This window comes from Opisthorchis viverrini (genome assembly GCF_000715545.1).
Source record: "Opisthorchis viverrini unplaced genomic scaffold opera_v5_172, whole genome shotgun sequence".
Classification (NCBI taxonomy): Eukaryota; Metazoa; Platyhelminthes; class Trematoda; order Opisthorchiida; family Opisthorchiidae; genus Opisthorchis; species Opisthorchis viverrini.
In genome coordinates this window covers 256036-271780 of record NW_008751831.1, presented here as the reverse complement: position 1 = coordinate 271780, position 15745 = coordinate 256036, and the positions used below count along the sequence as shown (strand labels likewise).

The following is a 15745-nucleotide window of genomic DNA, read 5'->3' as shown; positions in this document are numbered from 1 at the left end:
TGGATTAAAATCAGCTACAGCTGACCGTAATGCTGCAAAATCATGCCGTCTTAAGATTGGTGGGCACGTCATCCTTAATAGAAGCTTTTGAAGGAAGCAGAATGCTGTCGATTTCACTAAAATTTATGCTGCAAATTCACAAACCATCCACCTGGCCATGGTTTGCCTGTCGCTAAACATGTGGCTTGTTAGGATAAGATTCGTTAAGTTTGACTCCGCTGACGGTTCCTGATTCTAACATTATGTTTAGTTGTGGTTGTTTCAACAGCTTTAACTAGTTTGGACAAACTGGCATACAACTACTTGGAAGAAGCTGAATAATCTTTCAAGATTTATTTCCTGTTCTATCGAAGTGATGGAGTCTTCCACCAACCGTGTGTTTTACTCGGACAAACAGCTGCACGCGACCTGTAAAATATACTCAAATGCAAATGAGAAACTTATGTATTTTTTATCTACCCTACTCTACAGCAAAGGCACAATTGTTGATATGCCTGTTAAATATACTTCAGTATCGTAAACGTGGGATGACCTTGTCTAGCTCGTTTCATTCAAGCACATCATAGGAAAAAAAGGTTCGCTAGGAGTTTGTTATGTCACTCATCAACACCAAGTCGACGGTTTGTACTGCATTCTCCAAACTATATAACGGATAATGGGCCACGTTTTCAAGTCACCATCAAACCCGGTCATCCGAAGTTATCAGAACTCACTCTTGAACATCGCCACTTGTACTGGATTCTCCAAAGTGTATAACGGATAATGGGCTACGTTTTCAAGTCACCATCGAACCTGGTCATCCGAAGTTATCAGAACTCACTTTTGAACATCGCCAAACGCCGATTTGATCCATCTGTGTTTGCGTAATATATGACCTGTTTACTCGCTCATGACTCTGGTAAACAAAGATGGCCTCATATTTTTCAAATTCAATGACGTCGGATCACCTGTTAGATGCAACTTGTCCTAGATGTCGATTATGAAATCTGTTTACGTATTTTGAAATACAATTAATCTGGTTACGCACAGCCTTCAGAAAAATTTACTGTGTATTATTTAAAAGGTTCAAGGAGAAATCCTCGTCTTCCTCGACCACGCGCATAGAAGGACTAACAGGAAATATTCAGTAAAATCTTGAACTAAGTGAACTACAGTGCAATGTTCCAGTAGCTTGTTCATGCTTTTATACGTACGCAGTTCGTTCACTTACATACGGTACAGATAACTCGGACGGTAGCCAACTTTTAATTGTCAAAATAACTCAGTAATCATAGCAGGGGAAAAAGGTGGTCATGACCGCTAATAACCACCTGGCGACCTCAGTAATAGGATTCATGCGCCCACATAAGTAAGCTAGGTTGTTGTTTGAATCAATGAAGCAGGTTGTACAGTGTTTGCGCTTTCTCAAAACAATGAAAGTTATCGAGAGTTTTGTGAAGTCAATTCCTTAAACGCCTAGCCATATGTCAAGCGTATGAACTCTGACTGTGCTTGAGTAATTATCGGCAGTATGAAAAAGGGCTATTTTGTGAGCAAATGACACAATAGTGATGAAGGCTAATCAGCAACGAGAGTGAAACCTCAAACGTTCTGACTGGGTTTGTTTTGGTTACATACCGTTCAGTAAGTTACTCAAAATGATCCATGGCCTTCTAAATTCCCTCTGAGTTTCCTCCCAAATTTTTTGTCCCGCCTTTCGAAATTGGGCATAAAACATGTCCGTATTTCGTTGAGCCGAGATTCCGCTTTGGACTTTGTAGAAATTTGTTGGAATTTGATCATGAAGCCATCGATCTGGGGAACTGGTACCGGTGCCAACAACAGTTTCCTGTAGTGTTATAAGACCCTGATTATCATCGGGTTTGCTGCTCACGCTGAGTGCAAGTTGACTTCGCGATTCCATTGGCTTCCGCAGTAGATGTGCGTTCACACTGATGTTCACAGTGAGAGCTTTCCCGGAAATAAGACTGATCTGAAAGTACGATGTATTGTCATCTGGAAAGAAAAAATACAGGACAGTGTGAATGAGCAAAACGGAAAAGTTAACTAAAAGTGCTTTTGTGAACACTTAATTTCAATGTTTATAGCAAGTATTATAAGCAGTAGGCAGCCTAAAGTGAAAGACTGTTTAGGAACCAAGGCAAAAATCACAGGAGTGAAAATAAACTATATGCTTTTTCGAGCTAGAACAATATTCCTGATAAATCATTGTAGGGTTACAATCTTGGATTTGACAATTTTGACTGGGGTGTACATTCTCCTTCTGCTTTAAAGTGAAGTAAACTAATGTGTAGACACATAACCCAGACATAGTGAATCCATCATATACGGCTTCGAGGTCTAACTTGTCGCATATTTGGTTCACTGCCCCATATGGTTTAACTGCTTTGCGTTTGGCTGTGATCAAAGGGCACTATACATAAGACATTAAGATATGGATGAAAATCGGCACTCAACGTTCTGTTTAATAAATCTAATCATGAACTAATCGTTTTCTAAGGTAAGCTTTACATCTGGCACAAAAATATATATGACGCAAGGTAACTGGTTAACAAACGTCAGCCAACATGTATCGAAATGAATGTTTTCACAGTAAGTAAACAAATGAAGCGGACACGAGTGGACTGATGACAAATAAACGAAAATGTTAGATTGGTTTGACGCTCACTCCGTTTGGGCTGTTGATCTCCAGCATAATCATCACTTTGTTATTACCTATGAAAGTGCATGCCGGCGCTACTCCTGTCAAATATCTATGTATTCATACATTTTTTATTAGCTTGACGTTTTTAAAAATCACTGAATCCGATAACACATTAATTCACCAAGAGTATGACATAAAAAGTAAACAGTAATACTTAGCAACGAGTACGGTTAAATAATTAGAGAGCCGTATGGATATTTATGCCTAATCAAATCTAGAGAGGATTAACCTGCGTCATTCCAAACTCTATTGGTCTCAGACGTGAAATCGCTACTGACGTGTAGAATTAGATGAACTAGATGATGAGCAAAACGACTCCAAACCAATCGCTGCATTTGGTACATCACATCAGACCTTCCAGTATTCACTCTCCACAGGAACAGAAATTAAAATCTGAACCGATAGAGGAGCAGTACTGTACATTCAGTAAGTGAAATATGAGTAAACGAAAGGAAAAAGAACAACTCCAAAATAAGGGGGAAACATACACCGTTGCATGGAGATGTCTGGAAATTATAGATTGTTAACATAGCTTTAAGTCACTGCTTAAAGGGCTACCAAAATTTCAAGAATATTCAGGGTTTGAACTAATAGACAGGGATTGAGTTCTTGAATATCTGGGTGCTTTAGCAGTGCATAAGGTTTTCGTCTTTATCTATGTGCACATAACACAAACAACCACAAACTATTATCGGCACCGAAGTGTCTGCACGCAACCTGGTCAGCTAACAGTGCACGCAACATAACTAACACTCTTTTGACATATCCTAGACTGTTAATACTAGCGAATCTGCTAGTAACATGTCCTGGAGACCGCAAAGTTGAACACGACTTGATGTGTGGTGACCGGCTATTAGGTCGTTGCAAAGTTGTAAAGTGGTTATCAACGGGAAAGGTGGGGAAAACTTCAATGCACACAAATGATGATGATGAAATCACATAGAAAGTGGAAATTTTGTAGCTAAATAGCCTCTGAGTTGTTCGCGCATAAAAAATTAGCGAGAGATGGGCAATATACAGTATGCTTCAAAGTTTTCAATTCGAGCCTAGACATTCTTATCCCATGGAATAACGGTAGATGAAGTGCAGTGCTGATGTTCACTGCCGGATTCATTGGCACATTTGGAGCGGCTGTGGTTCGGAGGTAAAAGCATATAACTCTCAGACGAGAAGAGAAGAATTGCGCTCTGGACAACGCCTTAGAGAATCGTCTGAGACCACATGATTCAAGCGTATGGCTATTGTATGCCGACTTCGGTCACCCGTTAATAGTCCAAAGCCTCAAGCACATCAATACCGGAGTGAGGTTAGTTTTCACTTTGTGATGCAAAACTACATCCTGGGAGACATTTGGCATGTCACGAGCTGATGCAATCGGGCCTGTTGGGTGCCAAAATGATCACCATATATATGGATCCTGTTACCTAGCTTGATTAATGGTGAATAAGACCTTGAACAGTCAATGGTAAGGTAGCTCCGGTCCATAGTATACATAACTAGAAACTAAAGGAGCGAGTCCTCAGAAGAGAGAAGTTATTTGTTTGTTGGGGGCACAAACGCGTTTTCACAAACGTGGCATAGATACTGCCTTCTAAATCAACAACGTTACAGTCATTAAATGAAAATAATTATTTTATTCTTCCGAGCCCGAGAAGGAAAAATTTCAGCTCGGGCTCTAAATTTCCGATAAATAGTACCAGATCAGATATTTTGGCGTAAGATTCAGTGGGGTCGACGGCACTCTACATTGAATTGCCAGTACTGGTCCAAGTGCTTTCTCAGCCCTTCGATATATCAGGAATTGTTGTGAAGCGTACATTCTCTCGTGGGAATGAACACCTACAAAATTAGGTGAAGAAATTTCGGTCGAACATTCAAAAATCGTACCTTTGATCATCCGAGCCGTATGGAATTTGACACTTTTAGGATGGCCACGGCCTGATCGAGTTCGGGGCCAGAGCTGGACCATATAGCATGAATCCATATCGAGTTCCGATATTCGAGTGGCCAACTGTGACGGATCCTCGATGGTGATATGTTTAACGAGTTTCTCCTTTGGCCCAGAACTTGACATTTCAGAGGCAACTCTGTTGGAGGTTTGGTTATCTATAACTGTCGGGTAGATATCAATATAAATGCTTGCGTGAGAATATTTGCCTCATTTGTATAGTATATGGGCACTAATAAGCAACGTTGGACGAGTTGACACAAGTTTCTTCATCGATTCACTAATAACTAAATCCGTAATCGATAAAAGTAAATTGGAAACCGCCGAGTGCATTACGTTTCCAGACAATGAATACTTTTAAACGTATTGAGCCAAGTTTTTGTAAGGATACATAGGAACCAAAAATACATTAACGCAAGCACATGCATCACATTGTTTAAAAAAAGCAGTTTAATCACTTGCTATTGTGAAATTCAAACACATCATGCAACTTGTGTTAATGTAAACTGTCGGTCGAATGCCTCTTAAACGTGCACCTTGTAAGTGCACTCACCCAGATTCAGACTTTTGCATACATGTAGCAGAAAACTTGTAGAAGCATAACACTTGTCCGCTCTTACTCAACTGTTTTTAGTCTACTAAACTGCAAACAGATTCGTCGCAACTGAATGGGTTCTGGAAATTCAATACGACCGCTTGTACATCGGTCTCTCACCTGCGGCTATTTCGCAAACCCATACAACTGTATTCAAGCTGTCTGTCGTATCTAATATCCATTGATTAAAGACACGGAAAGCCAAAAATGAGTGCGAGTAATGTTTTTGAAGCAATATGACAGTCACTTCTTAAACATACCAAACTGTTGAATAGAAATGTGATCGCTTCACTTCATGCACCGCTCCTGAGAATCTCACCTTCAAGTTCTTTCAAAATTACAGACCCGGAGGACGATCGCTCCAATTATGTATCAGTGAGCAAGAATCGCAGTTTCCGTGTTAGAATGTCCTCGAGATTTCAGTGTTTTATCGACAAAATTATTATCATAATAGGAACCAAAATGTGATTCAAGCCAAGGCCAATTCAGGGGAAGTATCATATTGGTTTATTGTATTCTCCGTACTATGGAACTTGTTTGACTGATGTCAATAAAAATATTTCCTAGGCTTGTTCGGTGATTTTCTCCGGTATATCGTTCATCGGACGACACGATTTCACGTGAGAAGCAAAACGACTGGTTAGAAAGCAGGCTCCTGTCACATCCGGTCACAGTGTGAGTCGATTGATCAGGGGAATGGGGAAATTGGCGCTGTTCATTTTGCGCATGCCCCAGTAAACCCATTCAGCACAACCACAGTACCGTGGACCAGCCAATCATAGCCTGCAGTTTTCGAGGCGCTGTACGCAGTGCAGTTTTGAATGCAGGGGGATCATCAAATAATTTGAAGCTCCACGAAGGATGCAACCTGACCAGTTCGTGACACCACAAACGTAACTTTCCACTGAGATTTCGCTTCGTTAGTGATATCAATCTACGCTGAAAAACCGAGGAGCACTGTACAGCGGTCTCATTCCCATTCAGAATCATCAGCAAAATACAGGTCATGAATATCAGCAACTTTCGGACTGGAAATCGGTAACTCGGTAGATAACCTTTTTGTCGTGAGCGTCTTGATTAGCTCTCGGTTAGACATGATATAGCGTCGTTTACCTCTCAATCACAGGAATTACATTGCGTGACTTCTCAATGAATTGGTCCTCAAACATTCCACAGGCATTCCACATTCCACAGTCTTCACTGTCGTTAGACTGAACTCACTCGACCGCAACGTGATCGGGTGCATTTAGATTCCAGTAACTGCAAGTACCTCGTCAACACCTGAGTCAAACGGTGAAAAGTCCAAATAACTTACAAGGGAAGGATTATTCTTTGTGCCGTTCCGTTTCGAGTAGGCCCAAATGTAGAATCTTGCCTTAAATTTTGTAGTCATGAACTATGGTGATTTAGCAAAAGGTGTAATGCACGCTTATTTGTTTGTTCAACTTTCTGACCAGGGTCTTTTAAAAAGATAGTTCCGGGAAACACTGTACGAAGCGTTTTTTGTAACGTATCCGCCTTATCCGACTGCGTAAGAACTTCAAGAATTTTTGCGAACATGGCTTAGGGATGACGATGATTTCAAGACTTGCCACTGCAACATCGTTCCAGGGTGTACAACAGTATTTATTCTCATCGATGGTCGTAACTTCGTTGTGAGTCCTGAGAAAACAGCATCATGCGGCGACATAAAAATCAGCCTTTCATAAAAGGATTAGCTGACGGTTAATTAGGATGTCAAGTTAAGCCGATTTGTGCACTCTCAAGCAGGCTTCCTTCAACGTTTATCTAATCAAGGACCCTAATTCGTGAAGGTGTGTGAAATGCGGTCAGTTTGAACAGACTGACCAGAAATCAGATGAGTGTTCGTGATGAATCCATGTCCATTCACTGGAAAATGAATACTATGGCATACATTTGCATGTGACCTATCTAAAACATTGCGCTCTTAATCATTTCTCCATCAAGTCACACTTCCCAATTACAATGAATGTGTTTTGTGGTGTAATGCACCTTGTGAAGCGCCCTTCATTACGTTCTCCCCAGGGTAAGTCTGCGGATAGCCATAAAACAGGGCAATAAGGCTCTGGTGTACCACAAGGAAATTGAGCAACAACTCTAAATTTCAACTTCAACCAGTTTGCTGACTAGCAGCTCATCATCATCCAAAAGTTGGGTCTAATTAGGTGAAGGCAGACTGTGATATAAACGCTTACCTTAGGAAATTCCTGTCTTTTATGTCATATCCCTGGGTAGGCACATTTTCATGAACGTTGCTACCTTGCGAGATTCTCCAATGCGTTAATCCCGAGGTTGCGGGATAGCTCTGACGACCAGTACTGACTTCATTGTTGCAGTTTTTAAAGGGTTAACAGTGTGTACCTGAAAGTAGCTTTACTCTTCATTTACGACTAGAACTCACCTATAATCTACTGAAGCTGGAGACTTGAGGATGAATAGTCTTGATGGAAGAAACATGGTGACATCTGTGGTTATGTTGGGTTGTCTGCAGTCCTCGGTTCACTTAGATATTCTGGTACCACTAAATCATAATCAGTTTAACCCATTTTCTACTTCGTTTTCGTCGAAACGAACCAAACTTAGCTGTGAAATAAACTATGCTAGTGCTCAATTACTCGCTGATTCTGAGTGGCACACTGATGTGATTTTGCGATTTACTCTGTTGCCACTGATCGATAAGCTGAAAAACCATAGAAATTTTTGACAGTTTTATGCCACGCCTATGGTCTTGTAGTCAGCATACATGTTTTTAATGGGCTTTTTTGCAAAAGTAGTCCAACTAAATGGATGTCAGCAAACTTGGTTGTCAACGCCCAAGTGCAGAATGCGATAGGGGTGTCAAATATGAAGGGCCAGTCTTAGGGTAATATGTGGTAATCGAGATTATTGAAATTCATTTTGTTGTCTGCGCACATTTTTATCCCGAAGACCTAGACCATTGAAAACTTTGGTTGTAGTGCTTCTGTTGTCCCTGTCACATACAACTTGCTTCAGCTGCAAGCAAGATTATGAATAAAATGTGATTTTTAGGTGGCATGTAGAAAATTTTCCAGTGACGGGATGCGATGTTCTGCGTAGATATAGAGGCCTTAATTTAGGAGAAATCATCTTTGTGAACCTTTTGTAGAAAGGGTTCTGGAGAGCTCTCGACAACCCAGCGAGCATGAGTCTAAAACGAGCACATACCTGCAAGCTTCCGGTGCATTGCTTACCGAACAAGTGTTAAGAGCAAATTAAGGAAAATAAACCGGCCTGTGCCACAGTCATTTAATATCAGAAATGTGGATCACTTTGTCCATGACTTTTCTGACCAAATGACGGACTGTGAAGATTTCTTTAAAGCAACATTAGGTAGGCCCCAATCCCGATTGTTGTTTCTCAACCAGTGTCATACGGCCTATCGTAAGGCGACAGAGTACACACGATATTAAAACTCCCCCGAAAGTAGAGTGAGCAGAAGCCCCACTTTATTCACACATTCACCGCGATATCACATTTGGCGACTAGGTACCAATATTGTTTCACCCTTGTTTCTGAGACGACTTGCTCTCAAAAAATTAGACAAACGCTGGTTCTGAGTTTACCCCATCGTGGAACGAGGAGTGTAGAATGTCAACTGGACCAGAAGTATAGTGGAGCCTGAGAGACGGCACACGTTCGAAAATTGGGACACCCAATGGAGATTTGGGTTCACCTTTCATTGTGTTAAGTAGGGAAATGGTGGGTACGATGTAGTCAGATGACTTCCGTTACTCCGAAGGCGGATGTTGCGTAAAAGCGTTTTTCATGAACATATAGCCGAGGCAGTTATTTGTCCTCATTCATAAACAGCGTGGCCAGTCTTAGGCGACTACCAAGGCGAGTCCCTGATCGACTAGCTCTGCCTAATTATGAACGGAATTCCCATTGATCTTAACGGCATCTTGGGTTTAAACTGGAGCACTCGAGCATTCAAAGCGTCATGATGGCTATTATTGGTATTATCAAGACTAAAAAATTCTAGATGGAAACACACACGCTAGAAACCAGCGATTTATTTTTACTTCCAGGAAGATTTTACAGATTCAGCCGAATTAAATTTACAGGAGAGACCGTCAATGAGTGTACATTCGCTTGCATCTGAGTGAATCTCGTAATAAGAGTGAACTATGGAGATCATATCCGGGGACAAACTTCTACCCTGCATTTATTGGTTCATCTCAGAAAACCGCTGATTTTCATTTGCTCTCTTTGAGTGTTCCTTTCAAATGAAGAATATCCTTAAAAGAAAGGTCTCTGTACTCAGCTTCTTAAACAGATGATCTGCCCACTCTCATTACATACCTAAAGAAATAAAGCTGTTGCCACCTCTGGTGTGGCAGCTTAAATCAAATCTCCTGGATGTTGAAGAGACTACGGTCACGGAGAAATTTAACTTTACCAAAGATATGTGGTTTCAAGGGTTACTGTATATTCTCCTTTCCATTGCCATCCTGCGAGGTATCTGAGATACGAACGCTGTAAACTTAGAAATTTGGGAACTTTTTTAATGACCACTGAACGATGTGATTTGTGGAAGATGACTCTTATTGGAACGATATGGGCCATGATTTGGCTCTATATGTTAGTTATCGGTACTACATTACGTTTAACATCACTAGCCGCCAACCTGGTGCGCTACTTGCTTAGCGAATATCTCACTGTCTGGGCCTATACCTATTCACTCTGGTTTATAATTTGATAATGGTTTCACAGTCAACTATGAAGCGACCGGTTTTATTGTAGCCTCTCTTGTATGAACTCCCTTAATCAGTATCCTGCTGATGTAACTATTCCGAAATGATCCTGTATATCATCCGGAAACTACTGGTCTAGATAATCATAATCCTTCACCGGATATCCATAATAAGTACATGGCCAAGGCATCCCCAAAATCTTATGGATGGTCCAATAGGAAATCGTGCTAGTTGTGTAGGAAACCAAGCAGAGGTATATTTGCAACATCTTGGTGTCCATTACGACTGCAGTATTGGGTTGTCAGGCATTCTGAGTCATTGCTAAATGTTTACAGTAAGCGAAGCTCGCGCCAAGCAGGTTTGAACAGCTTCGACAATAGCGGTTGTTAAGGGAAAAACAGTCCCTCACAAAAAACCACAAATGTAAACTGGTAAGAAGTACACTGTCATCATTTTAGAATATCTCCCAATTATGATACTTGATTTCCTTCATTTTTCACCGAAACGCAAATAAGGAAGATCCAATGGAACAAATTAATACATGAAGAATATTCTTGAGTTGCCCAAAACGTTTTACCTTTATCCATACCAAATTATTTTAGGCCCCAGGAAGTTGACTGCAGTTATTTGCTCCACAAATAAATGCTTACTATTTATTATTTATTATTTACTTATTTATTTATTTACCATTTTTGCTATCACTATTATTTACTTATTTGTTTATTATTTATTTACAATTATTGCAAAGCCCAGAATGAATCGATGAGGTGCACTTTATTTACTCTGTTTGTTGCTGGACGGGTCAACGTAATATCCGCCCGATTGTCCATTCCATTCAAGGTGCGATTTGTTTTGTACCAGACAGAAATTTGCCAGCAATATTTCTACTGAAATTCACTCAAATGTGTTTTCGATGATAATGTATTGGTGCGTGCGGCACATAAACTAAAAAAGGTCACACTCGTTATGTAAGTTACTACAACTTGGTGTATGAATCCACTGTCGCCCGATACAATACTCGAGCTTCATCATTTTTGGAGTATAACTGCTTTTGCATAGTGATATTCCTTGTAGGCGGGGTAAATTTTGTGAACAGGTGCTTGACTCTCAACTTGAAATTCCCCTGTTTCATAAGCTCACGTTTGGGAATAAAACGGATAAAACGTCATGACTTCGGTATCAGCGTATCTTTCGTTTCGTTTGCATGTGCAAACACAATAATCCCATCCCATCCAAACGCGGAATAAAAACGTTGATTTGCTGATTCCGGGTCCTGACCAAGGTTTTTGAACGAAACCTATCCGTAAGTTGTATAATATTTGGTGGGGCATAGTTTATCGAACAAACGAACTGTTCCGCCCAGCTTGTAAACCAAGCTGCTGATGTGAACAGAACTCACGAAGGTTCATGATTATTTCGTCTCAGAATATCCTGACCATATAGGGAAGCCAGTGCCTAAAAAATAAACTTTACTGACCAAGCCCAAAACTATAGTCTTCAGCAGCCTAAAGATGTGGTGTGACTTTTATGCGGTTTCAATGAATTTCGACAACATTTCCTTTCGCAGAAACACTTGCAAACTCCCAAATGTATCGCATTCGTTTGCAAACCACTAGCTTTCAGCATTGTATTCCACCTGCAAAGTAATGAAGCATGCAAGTTTGGAACCACGTATGAATTGATTTACTTGTGTTCACAGTGCTTAAGTGATAGCCATTCAGGGAAGCTCACTGCGAAAGATACTAAACCGTCGCAAGTTATAAGGAGATTAAAAACATCCACTTCGTTGGACGTATTAATTTGTTCCCCGCTGCGTTCTACTCTTCGATCTGTGGAAAATTTTTACTTATGTTTGACTAGTAGTTAGCCAGATAAGAAAGAAAAGAAATGAATGACTGGCAAAAGTATCGCTTAGAAGAAGAACTCACTCGTGTTGGATGTCCGATATACAACCGGTATAGTAACATTATCGGATGCAGGAGCATGAATTATTTGGAACCTAACAAAAAGCAACCATCACGCACCTTGCAAGGGATACGTGCTATCTGAGAAGAGTGATAAATACGTTACTTCCCCCACTGCAGTCTTCCTTAGATAAACGTTAGGTAAAAAATTTCTAAAAAAAAAACAAAATAAGAGAACTTAGCTATGAAAACAACACAAATTATTAGTGCTTGAAATGGCCGGCCGTCAAGTTCAAAATAGCCTCAGGTTGCCTGGATTAAGATGTACTCATTAATAGCCAAATAGGACAGTGCGGAAACCCTCACTATTTTTTCTGTTCAAGATGTTGCGATCGCCTCTCAAAACGGTTACTAAACAGGGAAAAACAGAAGGTTCGGATCAGCAAACACACAACAGCCACACTCTCGAGCAACGGGCGGCTAAACAAACCGGAGCGTGACTCAGCCATCGCACTGTATGCATCAGCTGAAAAACATCGAGTCGACCTTGTTAAATTGCTACAAAATCGCGAATTGCGTGTACAGAAGTGCCCTGTTGAATCAGTGCCTGCTCTCAAGTGGGGTTCTCGCAGTAACAAGGCTGGTATGCTCGAATTGTCCGCCAAATAATCTAGCTTAATTCACCGTCATGACACAAGTAAGAACAGTAACAGCGCAAAAAACACTATATTAACTCGTTTAACAGCAACAGCGCAAAAAACACTATATTAACTCGTCTTTGCTCAGCAGGTTGATAGAATTTGATTGTCAGTCATTTGCTCTCCAATGAGAAAAACTTTTGGCCGTCGAACCGTCTGACATTTCCGTTTTATATCTCCTTTGTAGTCTATTTCCGTTTTAATGTTATCACAAAGTTACCTGAAGCGCAACGCATAGGGGTAGCCTATATTTCATCCGGCCATATCCCACAAATTTTCTACATTTTCCAACTTCCAATCTTCGAAATTCGTACGTTGGTCTTGGTTGCATAATTTGTGGCATTCACTTTCACGACGCTCTCGCTTGAAGATTCGTTCTTCTGTGTTGGCGCAATCATTCTGGTAAGTCCACATCAAAGGAGAGAAGAACTGAGCTCGAATTTTTCACTTATTAGAGCTTAACAGCAGTACACATGCTTGACCGTGCCGGAGGTAAGACTCCGGACATGTGATATGTGAGGCAAGAGTGCTACCAGTACTCCACCGTCGAACGCTGAATTCATCGGATTTTTTTCATATGAACAGATAAATGTCTCTTGAGCAATGTCATTGGTTTGCCCCATGGATCGAACGATGATCTGTTAACTGTCGCCATTTCGTCGATCGGCTAACCCACCTGTCAGGACTTCCGTGTAAGGTGGAGCCAGGGATGCTTCAGAATCCAACTCCCAAACGGTGGTAGATACCGACACACTTGAAATCCTATGGTACATTGTTCGATGGCCACCCGTTACATGGTAAAGTATGCTGTCGCGAAGATCTTATGAGTTTCCTTGGCAATCCACATTTGAGAGTGACAAGATGTATAATTTCAGCGAAATGGAGCTAAACAACAATATTTTTGCACTCCACCTACTCATTTCTGGCTTCAACCCGGTTGAGTTACCCGTTATTTGAAGTGACTGATCGGACCGATCGGACTGATCGGATGCAGATATACAAAGTCCCGCTACAAATCACGTTCCGGCGGGGAAGGGGCAGCATTAGGACTTAAATGTCATGGAAGCTCTATTGAGAGAATCAAAATAATCTGAGTCGAGTGCCACGGAACAAAGTGAACTCTCTTCAAACAGATAGGTTGTGTTTGGTATTGATCTAACAAGGTAACAAGTAAAACGTATACAGTAACTGAACATTGCTTTTTTATTTATGATGCATACGTTCCCATACTGATTTGATGTGTTCGGGATTATAACAGTGCAAAGGAAGTTTGACGCCGAAGTGCGAAAATGAAAGACAGCCCAGTTTTTTCACTCCATTTTACTTCTACATAAAACGCAAATAATTTAAGTCAACATTACATGTCTACAATATATAAAAATGGTTCCAGTTCGGCCTTAGTCACAAAGCTTAATTTTGTTTCTCCTCTGATTGCAAAACTGGGTTATGGAAGTTGTTTTCGGTTTGGTTTAGCTTGATGCTTCTTAATTTACATTGTCCACTCCGTAAAGATCTATGTACAAAACTCGATTACAGCTCAACAGAACATAAAACTGGCACAGCTTTAATCATTCTATAAACATACCTTCTTTATTGTACCGACAGCAACTATACTGTAACGATAGCCTGTCCAGGGAATTCATGAAATGTTCTGCCGATACATATTAGGAATTGCAATACATTTTCTTGATGCTGGATGCTAGTCTGCTTTTGGAAGAACCAACTGTCAAGGCCAAATAAAGCCTGCAAATATTACTCATTTTTAGTGTCTGAGAGATGAGTTGTGGAGGTCACTCATCAAATCACGCGTCGCAAACACGCGAACCACATGACGATTCTTGTCCCACCTACAACCTTAGCCGACAACTTGTACACTACAACTGCTCATCCATTTTTGTTTACGCGACTACCACTTGCGTAACGCGCCAGGCTTATGAACGTCAACACATCAGGTCAAGTTGTATTCATGTTCCTGCAAGGATTAAACGTGAAGGGACACCCCCTCTTCACTCTGCACACAATAAATAGGCATACAACTAGTTGTATTCACCTGCAAGGATTAAACGTGAAGGGACACCCCCTCTTCACTCCGCACACAATAAATAGGCATACAACTAGGTTCAACACACACACACGCGCACACAGGACAGGAAGTCAACAGAGCTCTGCAAGTCTCCACGGTCAACTACGGAACACGTGTAGCAGCCATACTGCAGAGAAGACACGTCCCGCATCCGGAACTTCACTCAGGAACTCTCAACAAGTGTCCACTTTTCGCATTGTATCCATTTTTTTGTCAAGCGCACCTAACTATCGTATTCATCACATTCTGGTAAGACAAACATTTGTTAGTACTTGTTACCTTCTGATAATCAACTTAATTACTTCATAACTAGAGCAGTACACAGTCTGTGACATCGTGTAAAGAAACCGATTCCCTGAAGAAAAATTATGGCATAATAGTCAAGTGTCACAACCCAGGTCAAAGGATAAATGCCCGTCGCTGGGAAGTTCTGCTAGCGAACACGAAATAGTCGGTTACAAACCATCAGACACGAAAGTCAATCTCATCTGCACAGAGGTTTTTTTAAAATGAATATTATCAAGTGTCCTCCTGAACTTTCATGGACGTTCTTTGCACATCAAATAGTAGTAAAAAAACATTGCCAAACGGTTCCATAATTTCCGTGGTAACATTCACCTTCCATCAGATGCGACAGTGGAGCTTGGACACCAGACCCGACACTACTCGAATGCTCCATCAGTAGTGTATGTAGTTACATCGTTACTCCCACGGAATCCGATAAAAAGCGGTTTTGGCTTTCAGGATATATTCATGCATCCAGATCCATCTTTGTATGGGGAATGACAATGGGTTGAAACATTTTGAATTTTGCACACTGGTATTTCTGCACATTTATATTCTCAGATGGCCTCAAAGAATGTAGGTACCTGATAATCCACATAAAAGGATCAGGATTAGCATTTACTCTAGCATTGTCAGCAGTATTTTGACCCGACAGATTTTCACAGAATGCTACAATGCAATCTGAACAAAAACCACGACAACATTCTGGGGGTGCATCCAAGTTGAGTTTTGTTCGTCTTTCCTGATTTTTGAGCAAAATTGTTGGAGCAAATATATTCGAAATGTTTTGGT

The 15745-nt window shown here is 40.8% G+C and overlaps 2 protein-coding genes across 2 annotated transcripts in view; one reads left to right on the top strand and one right to left on the bottom strand.

The window, feature by feature from the left end:
• The window catches only part of T265_07524 (hypothetical protein), a gene marked incomplete at both ends in the record, with an annotated part of 160071 nt that overhangs the window by 58097 nt on the left and 86229 nt on the right, over nt 1–15745 (top strand). The window contains one exon of the mRNA XM_009173069.1: nt 12271–12530. Within this exon, the coding sequence (XP_009171333.1) occupies nt 12271–12530 (260 nt within the window). The remainder of the gene's footprint in view (nt 1–12270; nt 12531–15745) is intronic.
• The window catches only part of T265_14313 (hypothetical protein), a gene marked incomplete at both ends in the record, with an annotated part of 49085 nt that overhangs the window by 3676 nt on the left and 29664 nt on the right, over nt 1–15745 (bottom strand). Inside the window, 2 exons of the mRNA XM_009173091.1 lie at nt 1618–1995; nt 4592–4816. Of these exons, the coding sequence (XP_009171355.1) occupies nt 1618–1995; nt 4592–4816 (603 nt within the window). The remainder of the gene's footprint in view (nt 1–1617; nt 1996–4591; nt 4817–15745) is intronic.